This window comes from Crinia signifera, chromosome 3 (genome assembly GCF_055691185.1).
Source record: "Crinia signifera chromosome 3, ASM5569118v1, whole genome shotgun sequence".
Lineage (NCBI taxonomy): Eukaryota > Metazoa > Chordata > Amphibia > Anura > Myobatrachidae > Crinia > Crinia signifera.
Genome location: NC_139219.1, coordinates 195,769,109 through 195,785,646, shown reverse-complemented (window position 1 = coordinate 195,785,646; position 16,538 = coordinate 195,769,109). Strand labels below are relative to the sequence as shown.

At 38.5% G+C, this 16,538-nt stretch overlaps 1 protein-coding gene across 5 annotated transcripts in view; it reads right to left on the bottom strand.

Annotated features, from left to right (window-relative positions):
* The window catches only part of COL12A1 (collagen type XII alpha 1 chain), a 167,054-nt gene that overhangs the window by 139,108 nt on the left and 11,408 nt on the right, over window positions 1-16,538 (bottom strand). For 3 of the 5 annotated variants that reach the window (XM_083177194.1, XM_083177191.1, XM_083177193.1), the window contains exons 3-10: window positions 12,017-12,133; window positions 10,642-10,785; window positions 8,082-8,141; window positions 6,723-6,986; window positions 6,222-6,386; window positions 3,972-4,145; window positions 1,336-1,626; window positions 212-814 (exon numbers count right to left, since the gene is read on the bottom strand). The exons of 1 other annotated variant lie outside the window; for it this stretch is intronic. In XM_083177194.1, coding sequence (XP_083033320.1) covers window positions 212-814; window positions 1,336-1,626; window positions 3,972-4,145; window positions 6,222-6,386; window positions 6,723-6,986; window positions 8,082-8,141; window positions 10,642-10,785; window positions 12,017-12,133 — 1,818 coding nt within the window. Of the gene's footprint in view, window positions 1-211; window positions 815-1,335; window positions 1,627-3,971; window positions 4,146-6,221; window positions 6,387-6,722; window positions 6,987-8,081; window positions 8,142-10,641; window positions 10,786-12,016; window positions 12,134-14,972; window positions 16,410-16,538 lie in introns of those variants that run through there. One more of the 5 variants, XM_083177192.1, reaches the window with a different exon arrangement.

The following is a 16,538-nucleotide window of genomic DNA, read 5'->3' as shown; positions in this document are numbered from 1 at the left end:
AGTAACTATAACCATTACTAAACTAAAATAATAATACTTTTTTTTTTAAGGATTAGCTATTGAACAGCGAAGGGGAAAAGCAAAATTATGGAGCAAAGGCATGCCTTATAAATTACTTTCAACGTTGCTAGATATAATCAAATGATTGCATTAATCTCTTCAATAGTGCTATTAATCATTTAAAAAATGACTTAACATTTGTTGCACTTACATTTTCTCTTTATTGTTTGAAGCTCTTGTTCAATTCGAAGACAAATAGATTGAGTTAACTCAAAAGATATCCTCTGGAAAGCATCAAAGTCTTCCACTGTGTACACATGAGTATCGGCTGGTGGAGAAGCAATGGCTTCCAATTCCGTTCTTACTGCATCTTTAACACCAACAGCAAAAATCTCCACATCTGAGTTTCTCAACTTTATAGCTGGGTCTTTAAAGGCATCTGATGACTTCCCATCAGTGATAAGTATCATGACCCTTGGGACATTTGATCTTGCACCCTTGTTTTCAACAAACACCTTTTCTTTTACATAAGTCATAGCTTTGCCAGTGTTGGTAGAGCCACCTCTATATGGAAATGTTCTCACTGCATCGAGAATATCATCAATATTGTCATACTTGTTCAATGCAAATTCTGTTATGGGATCTCGGCTGTATTGTACAAGACTGATCCGCACTTTGTCGGTTGAGACATCAAAGCTCTTCACTAGCACTTGAATAAAATCTCTGACTTTAGCGAAGTTACTAATACCAATGCTATAAGAACCATCGACAAGGATAACAACATCGGCTTTAATATCCACTCCACCGGAACATTCTGTGGACACAATACCATCACATGAAAAATCATGTTTTATACATTATTGCAGAACAGGTTAGTCAAAAAAAATAATGGTACTTGTTTAGTTTCACGGCGGCCGATATATCGGATGCGATATTGGTTGATATATCGGATGCAATATTGGTCTATATATCCGATGTGATTTTTTACCTGTTCATAACCCCACTATGCACTACGCATGGAGTTGATGTTATATAAATGTGGCGAGCGCAGTAATCCGCGTCCCCTCGCGGGGCTCGCTATGCTCGCCACGCTTCAGGCTCGGTGGCTCGCTGCGCTCACCACACTATATAAAATCAACTCCATGCGTAGTGGATAGTGGGGTTATGAACAGGTAAAAAATCGGATCAGATCGGCCGATATATCGGCCGATATCGCATCCGATATATCGACCGCCGTGAAACTAAACAAGTACCAAAATAATTAACACAGTTCCTGTCTTTTTTACTTCTTATGTTTTAAGAAGGAAGGTAAATAGCATAATGTCAATATCTTACCAACTCTTATATTCACTGCCTGGGTTTTTTCCAGTGTTGAGATTGGCTCACTGGCTGTAAGTTCTTTCATAGCAAATAAATTAATTTGGTACTCTGTATCTGGGGAAAGATCCTTCAAAGTAAGGCTTGTAGTTTGAGGGCCAACATTCAAGGCTTGTTGTTTACTTCCTGCCAACATAGGAATAAGTTGAACCCTGTATCCTGTGATTTGGCTGGGTGAGGCCCTCCAAGTGATCTTCATAGATTTGGAAGAAATTTCTGTTACAGACAGATCCGAAGGAGGGTCCACAGCTAGAAAAAAGTGAATAAAGAGATGATAAATATTTTCATTTAAAAAAAATCTCAAGCCAGCAAATATTTAAAATCAAATGCCTTTTGAATATGATGGTATGTTTTGTGATGTCTTGTTAATTTATGCTAACAACCATGTGTTCATAGAACATGGCATAACCTGTATCAATCACAGTGGTGCCTGGTAAGTAGCATGGATGGTGCAATGTTCAGTCTTATTGCCTCACAGCGTGATTCCCGCCATGGTCCTAAATGTGAAGCATTCGTATACGCTCCCTGTGAATGCATGGGTTTCCTCTGGGTACTCCTCAGTGGCATAACTATAATTTATGCGCCCCCCGCTGAAAATTTCACAGTGCACCCACCCAGTAAAGTTAGCAAACCCCCCCTGGCTGCCCATGCCCCCCTTGTGCCTTACCCCTCCGCTCAGCAGGGACCCGCAGATCTTCTCTGAGGTGCGGTCCCAGCTCCCCTCCTGCTTCTGCTATGAAAATGGTCCATCACAAAACAAATGTTTCACAGAACTGTCTGCTGTATGGGGCGGACATTTTATGATGGTCCATTTCCAAAGCAGCAGCACCAAAAGGGGAGCTAAGACTGCACCGCAGAGAATATCTGTGACTCCCTGCTTCTAAGAGGAGGGGTAAGGCACAGGGGGCATGGGCGGCCGGGAGGGAGGGCGCAGCCGACGTTACCTAAGCGGGTCCCAGCCACAGCACAGACGTCTGTGCATAAGCGGCGGCAGCGCCACAATAGCCCTGCAGACCCCCGGCGCCCGCACTTACACAGCGCCTACCCACGACCGCGGAGTCTGCAGGGCTATTGTTACACCACTGGTACTCCTGTTTCCTCCCACAATCCAAAAAATACTGGTATGTTAATTGGCCCCCAACAAAAGTAACCCTAGCATGTCTGTGTGTGCGTGTACATGTGGTAGGGAATATACATTGTAAGCTCCACTGGGGCAGGGACTGATGTGAATGTTCAAAAAAAAAGTGCTGCGGAATATGTGTGAGCTATAAAAATAACTGTTAATGAATATATAAATAAATAATAGAGGGGTTTTGGTTTCAGCAATGTTTAGTAGGAACACATCTCTATCTAAAACCACCATCCGAATGGTTTTACTTGGGAGACATACTGTACAAACTGCCCAATGTACAGTATTTAGTAGCCAGAAAACCAAATATGGTGGGGTTCATAAACTGTAATCAAGATAATTGAAACCACAGAACAAACAAAATAAATAACGGACAATAATAAAAAGCCCACCATTTCATTTTTTAACAAATCCAGTATTAGCCTACCAGAACCACAGAGAGCTCAGACAGGTTAATAATAGTGCAAAAGGAACTGCATATCCAGGCCCCCACATAAATATGGGCCCATCATCATAGCAGCATACTAAGGACCACATATGTGGCTCTGGCCACACCCTCACACCTTCTCCTCTTCTTAGCATAGGCCCTTGAACATTTTTAGCCCATGCCCTAATCTGGCCCTGGCCATCCCAGTACACTTGTCCTTTCTCTGCATCTATTTTGCTAAATTTTCAGTATAATTGTTCTCTGTTTGTTCCCCTGGCCAGTGGGTTTCAAGGAGAAAATGTATAGAGCAGTTGTGGCACTACAAGTGTCAGGATGCACTGACAGTCTATGGCTGTTCTTGCATGACATTGTTTATAAGAAAAAGAAAACTATATGGACCAGATGGATCATACAAGGTGCACCCAACTTAAAATGATTTTTATCTATGGTGAGCTGAAGTACTTCATACAGTAACAGTGCTGTAAATAATGAGCAGTCTCTTATCTGTGATTGGCTGAGTGGTTATACTGCAGGTTATTAAATCATGTTTTTGTTATTTAAGAACTGCATCTAGGGCCTTATTTTGGTTCATTCTTTCTGACAAAATCCTTCTTAGATGGGCAAAACCATGTGCACTGCAGGTGGGGCAGATGTAACATGTGCAGAGAGAATTAGATTTGGGTGGGGTTTTACTTCAAAGTGAGATCTATATTGCAGTGTAAAAATAAAGCAGCCAGTATTTACCCTGCACAGAAACAAAATTACTCACCCAAATCTAATTCTCTCTGCACATGTTACATCTGCCCCCCTGCAGTGCACATGGTTTTGCCCATCTAAGAAGGATTTTGTCAGAAAGAATGAACCAAAATAAGGCCCCTAGTGAGTGGCACGTTTTGAGCTGCTACAAAATCCACCTCTTAGTAAATGTTGCCACATAAGTTAAAATTCATGGATAACATAAGCACATTTTGAACATACTTTACATAGAAATATATTCATTGTAAAAGTCATACAGTATGTACAATAAACGCATCTCACCTTCTTCTCCACTGATCAGCTCACTTAGCTGTTCATCGACTCCTGAGCAAACCTGATTAATAATTTCATTCTGAACATCAACAATAGCATCAAAATTGGCAACACTGTAAACATGCTTCAGAGAAGGTAAAGATGCCATTTGTTTCAGTTCCTTTGCATCCGCTGCCTTTATTCCTGGGAAGAAAAAATGAAAGTTACAGAGCATTAAATCATTTAGATATTTATGATGAAGGCGTTTCCCAACATTGTCCTCAGTGCCCTTTATGGGGTCATTTTTTACAATAAAGCAATAAATAAAAGTAAGCATGCAATATTTTTAGACCCATATTTGAATATGGGCATCCTGGCCATCATTTTCTTATACTGTTACCGAGCTCCCCACTTTTATAGTTATGTGTAGCTGTAATCCCAGGCGATTATGGGCCTTTATTTATGTTTCCTCTCTGCCCCAACCCATCTCTCTTTCTCTCCATCTTTCTCTCTCTCTGTCTCTCTCTCCACATTCCTTTTTTCTTTTCTTTACCCAAGCACTTTCTCCCCCTCTCGCCTTCTTCCCCCCCCCCACCCCCCCACCCACCCCCCCCCCCCGCTGTCTTTCTCCATCAGCCCCCCTCACTCTCTCCTGTGCATCTCTGGCACTGGTGGGAGGGGTCAGAGGTCAACCCAACTGTCATTACATGTCAACACCAGGACATCTGTTTTTTATCAGCTGTCAATGTATCGGTAGCATATTACATTTATAGAGCAGTACAGAGAGACAATTTACTCATTTTCCAGTAGGGTTTACAGTCTACATACACTTTAAGGCAGCAGTGCTAAGCATTGGGTCATGACATATGATATACTCCTGTATAAAACCTGATTACTTAATGTTTGCATCTGGATAATTGATGTGAATACTCAGTTGTGGCTGCTTATGTCAACATATCATTTTTATTTCTTTCCTGCATTAAAAATTTAGCTTGACCATCATTTGGTAGAAAAAATAGAGGGCTTCACTGCACTTGAAGGCTAGATCTTCCAATGTATAAATAATTTTCATCTTGAGAAACTCAGATTTCCATGGAGATTAAATGCTTCCACCTACACACAACCGGAACTCCATCCAACAGCCTTCCGCCAGGTTTCTTGGTGTCTGCATCCTCTGGCACTTGGCTCTTCCACTTCCGCAGACCTTGAGTTATGTGCATCAAGCGCCCCTCCACCCTTGGAGCCAGGTCCCACCTCCACTACAATCTATACTGCTTCTTATTGAAGTAACCTTTCAGGATGGATTTATTATACTCAATACAATACCACTTATACTAATACCTACTGTATTTTATTCATTTTAATATATGTTTTTGAAAGTCTATATATATATATATATATATATTGTTTTTTAATGTTATAAAATATTATTTTCATACTCGTGTTGTGTCTCGATAGGAAATGTAAAACATTATTTATACATTTGAAAATCTAGCCTTCAAGCGAAGTGAACCACCCTATTTATCTCCAATGTATCTTTGCTCTTTGGCAAGCTCCCCTCCACTTGCAGCATCTAGGCTATATTTCTCTTAGATACTGTACATTAATTGGTGCTTTCAGAGTTCTTTGCAACCATGGCCACAGATATGGTTAGAACTTCAATTAGCCACTATTTTGCTTCCATTAATGGTGAAATACTGTAAGAAGCAAGATAAATAAATAATCCAGGAGTATTCTGATTTTGCTGATGTTTGTGCAATGCATGACACATCCATTATGAGTAATATTAGGTAGGCAGGTGAGGCTTGGTTATAAAGTGCAAACATATGGACAGAGTTTTGAAGTAGATGGGGGGGGGGAGTATTCAATTAGGTGCCAAAAATGTTGACAGTTTTTCTACAGTTTTACATAAATTTTTGATGTATTAAGGTCAAAATACTCACGACCCATGTTATGTTGTCGAAACTGTGGCCATTTTTGACTACTCTTGGTTATGTTTCGCCAGCGCAGTTTCGACTTTTAACAAAAAGTGAAACTGCTTAGTCGAAACATGATTAAAAACTGTCCATAATTGAATAGGAAAGTTCTTTTTTTTTCATCTACCTCAAAAAAACAGATTGAATTGAATAACCCACCCCCCCCCCCCCTGTATCTCCAGCTTGTATCGCTATAATGTGACTGTTATGATGAGCTGTATGTACTACTTTTGCTGTACAGAAATGTGCAGGAGATTTTGGTGCTTCTTAAACCAATATAAAAATAATACACGTTTATTCTTACCAAGTGTGAAAACTTCCACTCCTAAATTTTGAAGCTCCTTTGCAGGAATTTCCACTTCATCTTGGGATTTTCCATCAGTAATTATTATTGCAATTCTGGGAAATCCTTTCCTGGATCCAGCAGATTGGACAAAGGAATTCTTAATCAAGTAATCAATGGCGTCACCTGAAAGTGATATGACAGTATAAGGATATTAAAAATCATAAGGACTCAAAAGAATTCTGGGACAATACAAAATTAGCCATAGGAATTCCTTTACTTCACCCTTTCTGTCTTTATTTTAATTGTACTGTACATTTATGTTGGACAAATAAGGCAGCTGGGGGTCTTAAAGACATCTGAGAAGTGTCTAGACCAGCAGAGCAAGCAAATGATCAGCACTATTGGACTGATACATTGTAGTAGCTCTTATAATTCTTCTGAAAATTCACATATTAAACTGTGAAGCCACAGAGTCTTAAGATATTAAGCAAATTTAACACCCAAAGTATGATCACTTACCTGTCATTGTATTCCCTCCTTTGTAAGGTATTCTTTTAATAGCCGCCAAGAGCTCATTTTTCTTGTAATATCTGTTCATTTTAAACTCAGTCCTGGTATCGGAGCTGTACTGGACAACACCAACCCTTGTCTTGTCTTCCCCAATGTCAAATGCCGAAACCAAAGAAGTCATGAAGTCAAGAATGTATTTGAAGTTGGTTCTTCCCACACTCCAAGATCCATCCACAAGGAATACAACATCAGCTACTGCACTAATTGAACACCCTTAAAACAAGAAGTAAAACTTAACTTAAAATAAAATAGATCAAAATGGTGAAACCATGGAAAGTTGATCTGTGTTATTAGGCATGTAAAGAATGCACACTCTACTAAAATAATGATTATTAGATCAACAGTATAGTGTCTATATAGACAGTCAATAGCTTTACACCAAAAGGTTGACTTGCACTAGGTCGACAGTGACAAAATACAGACATGAACAAGGTCAACCTTGACAAAAGGTCGATATGGAAAAGGCCGACATGGAAAAGGTCGACAAATGAAAAGGTCAACATGAGTTTTTCAGGGTTTTTTTTAGGTACAAATATCGATATCTGAGCATGTGGACCCCCAAAAATTGTACCATCGCATGGCTCGCTTCGATGAAGTCCATATGGACGATAAAGTATAAAAAAGTAAAAAATAATTTAAAAATCCTATCAACCTATTCACGTGTCGTCCATTTAGCCAATGTCGACCTTGTGCATATTGACGTTTTGGTGTGGACATATTTACTGTAATATATCTAGACACTGTCAAAGTATCATCCGGATACCCTCTAAAGCAGGCATGTCCAAACTGTGACCCTCCAGCTGTTGTGAAACTGCACATCCCAGCATGCCCTGCCATAGTTTTAGCATTACCTAATAGCAAAACTGTGGCAAAGCATGATGGGACTTGTAGTTTCACAATAGCTGGAGGGCCATAGTTTGCACATGCCTGATCTAAAGTAAGCAAGTTGTGCAACAACATCATTTATTTTCAAATTTTCCTATTCTTTTTTTCTGCAGTTTGTGCCTGTGTATAGTATACAATAGATTGTGAATAAGGTGCCTGGTGTGTATGCTGACATACAGTTATTCTGTCTGCCACCGATCTGCTAGTCTATGTGCATTGCCATTATTTTACTCATGTTACCCTTTATGTCAGCATACACTAGATTAATGTAAGGTCAACACATAATGTTTGGCTCTTTTTCAATAACTGCAAAGGGAGAAGCAATTATGAAGATAAATGTGAAGCGCCTCTTGAACTTCTCATATTCTTATCCATACACAAGTTGCCACTGTAGTTAATTAAAGCACAAGATTTAGTACATACGTGGTACAGTAGTAGTTACAAGTTTCTTTTCCTCTGTTGTTACACGACCTCCCGTTTGAACTGGGGAAAAAAAGCACAAGAGTTGATTAAACCATGTGTCAGTATTAGGAGATAGCCCAGCCACACACTAACCTACTGTTTATGTTTCATCACCTACTGTATATGCCATATTTCAAGAGCAATATGAAACCCAGAGTGTATCTGTCACAATGAATTAACATCTAAGTCTGCAGATTTTCTGTAGTTTTATGGTTCAGTGAATACAAAGTGCCTATATATCATGCAGTAGATTAGTTCCATAAAACGTTTGTGTAATCCTATCCTATGGAACACAGTTATAACATAGGAAGGGGAAAAAATGTTTTAACATTTGAAATCTTCAAAATCATGTTGAGTGAATTACAACATTCACAGATTGCCTCTGTTTTATGTAATTACCACCATCACTTGCCTACCCTTCCCCGTGTCCTTGTGCTGCCTATACATTGTTATATGTCACATATATATATATATATATATATATATATATATGTTTATATATATTCAATTAAAGAAAGAAAAGTTCTGAGTGTGCTAAAAGTCAAATATACAATCGAAACATTCGATATTAAAATCAAGCATATATAGTCGGACCAACGCGTTTCGTCATCTCAATGACTTCAGGGGCGATGAAAACCACATATCAATTGAGCGATTGGTGCATACTCAGGCAGATGAATGAGTCTCCCTTTAAGGCTTTAGACAGCAATCCAATATATGAGAATCTGATTTTATTAACCAGACATCATCAATGATATTTCTTCAATTAAATCTTTGATAAACAAGACTGATGCCCAGTGAGGAAATAACAGCGGTCACAGATACTCAATAATGGTAGGCAGATAATAGCTCTGTGAGAGGGCATGTGCACTGCTGGGATCCAATGCTAGAATCAGCATGTGCACATCCCCTCTCACAGAGCTATTATCTGCCTACCATTATTGAGTATCTGTATATTTGACTTTTAGCGCACTCTGAACTTTTCTTGCTTTCATCTCCAAACTCCTTGGGTCCCATCTAACAGGGGATCACTCAGAGGTGCCGTTCTAGATATATTGGGTGCGGATTGGGGTACACCTATTGTTTCCATAATATATATATATATATATACATATATATATATATATATACATACAGGACAGGGTTTCTAGGTTGACCCTATTTAGGTCAACATGCTTTGGGTCGACAACTCAAAATAGGTCAACATGGCCAAGATCGAAAGGGTTGGAAGGTCAACACAAGTATTAGGTTGACAATGGCAAGGTCAACAGTCAAAAGGTCGACATGAGTTTTCATGCTCTCTCTTTGAGCTGACATGTGCCGACAGGCGGCATTCCACGCTCTACCATCCACTATGGCATGGTGGGAGAACAAAATAGTGTGCCAAGCACAGCAAGACACGTGCCCAAAGCATGGCGAGTATAGCGAGCGATGCGAGGGGATGCGGTACACTTAGACTATGTTGACATTCAGAACAATAAACTGTAAAAAACACATGTCGACCTTGCCATTGTCAACCTTAATGCCTGTGTCGACCTTAGCCATGTTGCCCTTTTTAAGGTGTTGACCTAAGCCCTGTCAACCTTCAGTGGTTTACCCAAATCATGTTGACCTAAATTAGGTTGAGCCAATGATCCATGCCCGCACACACACACACACACACACACACACATTATATTGTACTTATGATAAGTTACACTGTTACCATTTAGCACTGTTCAAAGTTTATGGTGTATTAAAAATAAAACATAATAGTAATTCTAATCAATGACATAAACCACTGAGGACACATTGCCAGGACCTCCCCAATTCCAGTGAGTCCTGGTGGATCATACGAATGATGTAGCCATTTGGGGAGGGGGGGGGGGGTTTCAAACGGAGGATTTGCATGTTCAAATAGCTGATAGAGCATCAAATACCAAAAATCACTGATTTGTGCTCAAAACTCTTTTATGATACCATTATAGGAAGATTGTTTTATATTATAAAACAATCCAGTTTTATTATGATATCCTATGACATAAAGGTCTAGTCATCCTAATTCAATATAATCATTGATTTATTCTGTGCTTTTGTAAGGCAAGAAGTCATTGGTAAGGAAGCAAAAGTGAAACAGATGGCAGAGGAAAAAAGAATAAATTAGAGCTAAGAAAAGCCATAGAAAGGGCAGATGACCACATATTTATGTAAGAAACTCTAATTCTTTAGAGCTGAACTCATACAACCTTGACAACCCATGTGTATACTTCATAATTCACATCTATAATCGCTTTGACTGAAAATTGTAAGTATGACTCTACGTCTTCAAAACATAAACCGACTTTTATCCATTACACCAGAGAATACCATGTATTCAGTGCTGTTTAAGTGGGATTCACTAATTGCGTACAATTGATCATAACAAGGCTATAGTAATACATTCCATATCGGTTCTGTAGTGCCACATGTGAATGTGCTAGTGAAAACAGTTGGGTTGTACATTTGTTTTCATTTAGATGATGGATCTCTGCTGAGTACTTACTTGTAAGTTGGCCAAATACAGGTAAACTTTCTTCCAATTCATCATACGACAGTATTGTGACAGCATAGTCAACTTCTGGTATTAGCTCTGTTAACACAGTTTGGGTTGCAGAAGCCGGAATATTTAATTCTTTTGCAGGTCCATCTGTTAAGCATTTGAACAAAACATCAAGTTTTACCATTGCAGAGTTTTTTAAATCTTTATCATAAGCATTTCAATCTATTTCATTTTAGACATTTTACATTATATACCGGGGTGACATCTAGAGCAGGTATAGGGGGTGTTATCAGTGTGTAAACAATGCCACCCTCACAGTACATAACACTGGAGTTTTATATGCATAACTATAGCCTTGGCAAACAAATTTTAGAAGCCAACAAGATTAAACATTTTAAAAAAAGTTTAATATACCATAATAAACAGAATAGAATAGTAAAGTATAGCTTACCGGTAGATGTACCAGTAGATGCACACAAAATATTTACAGATGCTTTGTGCAAAGAACTTTTCTGCTGTCATCTCAAACTTCAGAACAATGGCTAAAGTACTGTGTTATTCTATGTAGTCAATAGTAAGGCATTAAGTGTTTAATGCCACATGGTCTCTGGACATTTCAACTTTTACAATGACTATAACAGCTGTTGCAATTGTTTTTAGCAATAATGGGAATGATGCAGCTTGGATGGCATATGATAAGCTGCCCACAGCAGCTTATCATATGCCATCCTAAACAATGCAAATGCTGGAGGAGATGCATATCAACCCCTGCCTGCATTTGCTGCAGTCACAGAGGAACATTGCGACCATCATTCATGGTGTTCCTCTGTGAGTGCAGCCAGTCATGATCTTATTGATATCAACTTGCAACTCATTATCTGTGCAATACCTAAAATTAATTATACCCCTTTCAGACATACGGCAAACTCCCGGGATTTTTCACATTTTTCACATGCACGCGCACAATCCCGGGACTAGTGTATGTCTGAATGGGTCTACCCGGCATATTAGTCGTCTAAAATCCCAGGTCCTGCACACTTGCAATGGACCCGGGGGTTTTAAAAACCCGGGACTGAGCCGGGTCTAAAAACCCGGGTAGTATGTCTAAAAGGGGTATAAATGTCACTCTTGTTCACTTCTGTAATCTAGCAACATAATATTTGGAAAATCTTTGTCAGGCTCATATAAGGCAAGCAAAACATTCAAAGCTGTCTATTTAGCAAGTGTAGAACCACTAAGCTGTACAAATTATATACAACTGCCAAAATGTACTGTTACTCATCAGGAGCTTCATTTTATAACACTTACATAATAAATTAATAAAACAAACTTAAATAAGCCAAGGTGAATTCTAGAAATCAGATGGAAAATTCTTTACCGTTTGTTGGAACAACAGTGATCTTGTAACCAAGTATCCTCTCGTCCGGCCTCTGCCATGACATACGAACTGTATTCTCATTTACTATTTCAAAGTTTAGCTCTGTTGGAGGACCAACTGTAAAAAAGCATTAAAAAGATATATTAGTTACATTCATATATAGCAAATGTTATTGCACCCACTGGACGTTAGGAAAAACATCCTCTTTGAATTATTATTTACTCCAGCTTAACGCTTTACAATTACAAATGATACTTGTAAAAATAAAGCATCCAGGGATGCAATAACATCTGCTAAGCCAATCAACTGGAACACGAAAACAGTATAGAACAATATACATGGAAAGCTTACACAGAATAGCTTTGTATATAGTTGCTTCCAACACCATGGCAGACAAGTCAAGCTGACAACATCAAGGGTAATACAACGTCAATGCACAGCACAGAACATTTATATCTTGAGTTGCTTAATCATTCAGGAATGATCAGCAACATCAAGACTATTAGAAAACACATTAAAAACATGTAAAATCACAGTGAGTAATGGGAGGTGCAAAACATTTTGTAAGACACTTAAAGACCGTTTAATACATGCTTAGTGCAGATCATGCCATAAATACATATAGTTCTATATAAGCCTCAGTTTTCTGGGCACAAATAATGTATTATTCAATGTAGGTGCAAATAATTGCTCTAGACTAATTTAATGTATCCTTGCAATAATAGGTCAGTTTTCCTCTAAGCAAATGAAAATGAAGTGTTGTTGGGTTTTCTTTATTGTTATCATATACCCAGTGGCGTAAGTTTGTCCCAGTTGTCTGGAGGCAAGATAAATATTGGTGACCCAGGGTGTGACACTTGCAAAACTTATTTTAGGTGGGTCCGCCATAGAATCGATATCAATGTATTTCAATTAACTGATTCAAACTTGCAGGAGAGAAGAGGGCCCCCCTTAAGAGCAGGAGCCCAGCAGCAGATGACTCCATTGCCTCCCAGAGTTACGCCTCTGCATATACCATTATAAACAATGACCTGTGTTACCAAAATGTTGAAATATCAGGTTCATTATGCTGAAAATGAACATGATTTTATGTATTGATATTTGTACTTTGGAAACATTTTGGTAAAAAGATGTATAAAATGCATTAGTATTAAATGCATTACCATAAAGGTTACTATTAAGTGTTACCAGATAAATGACCTTGCTTTTATGAGAATAGCTAATTCCTCAGTGTCAAGAACCTAGTCATTACACATATATGATACTTCAGTCCACTAAAGATAATGAGTGCTGGGTTTTTTCCAGAGGTAGACAAGAGAATCCATACAAGCAACAGCATTTTGACACCAAAATGCAAGTATGGATATTCACAAAACACTGGTTAATGATGGCAAGACGAAATCACAGCAAGTTGAGGAGCGTTGTTTAGGACACTGCGAGCACACAGTGGCGCATTAACCCACACAGAACCGCACAAAAGGGGGAAAAATCAAATGTTTGATGACAGGTTTGATTGGATGTTAAAAAAAAATGAAAGAAATCGTCTGCATATTGATCATTTCATGGCATCATGCGATATACATGAAATCCTGATTTGCTTGAGCTTTCCAAAATGAACAAAAGCCTCCATGTACAGATTGAACGACACACAGACTTTTTGTATTTTATTTTATAATGATATTCAGACATTTTGTAAATCAAGGCTAATGAAAGTGCATAGGGGCAATGAATTAGCAAATTAGGAAGCATATATCTGCATTTGCTTAATTATTATATTAATATTCAGCTTCACATAAGCATGATTGTCTTGATCCTGGGCTCTGAGAAAAGCCAAGACAGGTTTGTTTCTTTCCACTGACTTCCTCTAAACGCCAAGCATTAAGCCACCTCAGCCCTCTTAGCATCTGATCAGTTTAGTTCTAGACAGAAACAGTCAGTCAGTGAGAGCTATATATATATACTGGGGCAGATATACTAAGCCTTGGAAAGTGATAAAGTGGAGAGATATAATCTACCAACCAATAAGCCCCAAACTGCCTTAAACATTACATTTAGAAGTGGATTAGCTGGTCCCGTATTTCTGTCCACTTTATCTCTTTCCAAGTTTTGAAAGATCTCTGCATAGTATCTAGAGCTGCGTATCGGTAAAATACATAAATTATATGTACAGTATGACTTTCCCTAAATTAGGATTATTAAATTACGTATCACTAGCCTTTCGCTCAATGTACACAGTGGTATGTGCCAGTGGCATCCTCACTATGTAATTGTTTTGGTGGCTTTTTTAGACATTCCTTTTAAGGAGTTGCAGATCCAGATTTAACCGGATTTACCTGGATCCCAAAATGGGATCTTATTGGCTATCTGGCTGTCACATGTTTTGGAACCAAAACATGTGACAACTGATAGCCAATAAGATCCCGTTTTGAGATCCAGATAAATCTGGGTCTGCACGTCCCTACAAATTGATTATAACTAGTAACAAATGTTATTCTATCAACCTGAACGGCTAAATGCAAATGTAGCCACATATTTGGTGTATTGTATAGATGTTTACTTTGGTGTGATATATTACTCATAACGATCTTCCTTAAGAACTGACGTTCAGCCTTATTAATACTACATCAGTTAATGCTTCAGCAGAAGAATCATTTTCTATACATCTATTAATCTATATGTATACAATGGATTTCATGCTTAGCTGCTCTTATGGTTCTCTAATTATGCCGTTAATGAAAACCCTACAGGGATGGTTTGTCTCGGTCATGCAAAAGCTGCTATCAGTTATAGATATGGCAGAGAATAGGCGTCTCAAGCTTCTAAGGAGATTTTGGAATATCATTATAAAATACTATTTCGGTAGCAATGGCTCAGGACAAATTTATGCAAAGGCAGACAGAACTGACCTTAGCATGCGTCAAAAAGTATCAGTACATGGTAAAGAGGTGGCACCAACCTGGACAGCAATTTGACCTGTTGTGCAGATGGCTTAGGGGCTGTAACTGCCCAAGAACAGTACGAGCCCAGCTTGGTCAACTCCAAAAGTCTGGATTCCAATAAAAAGCTGACTGTGGGGAAAAATCTTTAAAGTCTGAAAAAATGTGTAAACCTGAGCAGGAACATATGTAGTATCTTGTCGTATGATTACATGTTGGGTTTCCGAATATACCTCCTGATGCAGTCATTGCAGCCCTCCATCAAATAGCATAAACTTGGCATAAATTCACAGTTCTCTGCATGCTTAACAATCCATCTCACAGTGCTCAAAGTGAGACGATTATGTAACTACTCCACATTGTTTGACCTTTTTAGGTGACTTTTGCAGAGATGAGGATCAGCAGTAGTTTGACAGTGAAAACATTTCATGGGAGAAACAACTTGTTAGATATTTGCAGTATTTTGTAAGAAACACTTAATTGAAGAAATGACCAGGATTTAAGTACGTATCTGAATAATTAGAATCATTTATCTGAAACAGTCTGAGTCATTGATTGGTTCACATGTCCACATACATATTCTTCAACCATACATTGTGGATAAAGTTGTGTGGGCTGAGGTGGCAGGAGTTACTACATGCCGCCCTTTATTCTGTGCCCACTCTGTAATACAATATGCTCAGCTCATGGAATTTCCACTAAATTTAAGTCACCTATACAGTAAATTACATGGGGATTCCACGAGCAAAAAATGTTGTACCTGGTGGAAGGGCTTATGTGGGTAGGTAATACAGAAGCAGATCATTCATCTTTAAATGATAGAGCGGTATGACAATTCATTCACTGATTGATTGCTGCTTGTGATTGGTCTACCTGCTCACACACCCACACTCCCTTAATTTGGACTGGAGGCTTTGAGAAGCAACCGGAAAAGCAATTTTGAAACACTAACCCTGTGATGCAGCAATGGGTATTAAATACATTAGTAAAATATATTTCTTAGAACTTGGGTTATTTTGGGGCAACCCGGGTCAATGCTTTTTGTAAAAAGTTTTACCAAGGTCAAACACGGCACAGACCCAGGTAGCCTGCGGTAGCCAGCAATAACTCAGGTCCTAGAAACAGTGGAAAAAAGGGTCTGACCTGGCTGTAACATAGGTTGAAACTGTGTTCTAAAACCTGTCTGGCATATGAATTGCACTTAGATTTGATGCATGAAGCTCATACAAAGCACAGTTGTAGTTTGCCATCCAGAACATTTCAAAATGATACTGTAGGTAGTTTATTTGTAAATCTATAAATGAACAACAATGACTAAAAATTAAACTATTAATAATTGATTTGAATAGGCGAGATGTAATTTACATATAGTAAGGTCTACTGAACAGTTGTTACACCCATGAAACATTACTTGGATAAAAAGGTAATGTAGAAGCAAAGACCTGAAGACACTAAGGGGAAAGGAAATAGAGAGAATGCGAGATTTGGTAAGAAATCTGCAGTTTTTTTAAAGCGGCAATCATTTACACTGCAAAACCAGTTTGATTTTCAAGTGTAAATGATTGCCGATTTAAAAAACCAGGAGA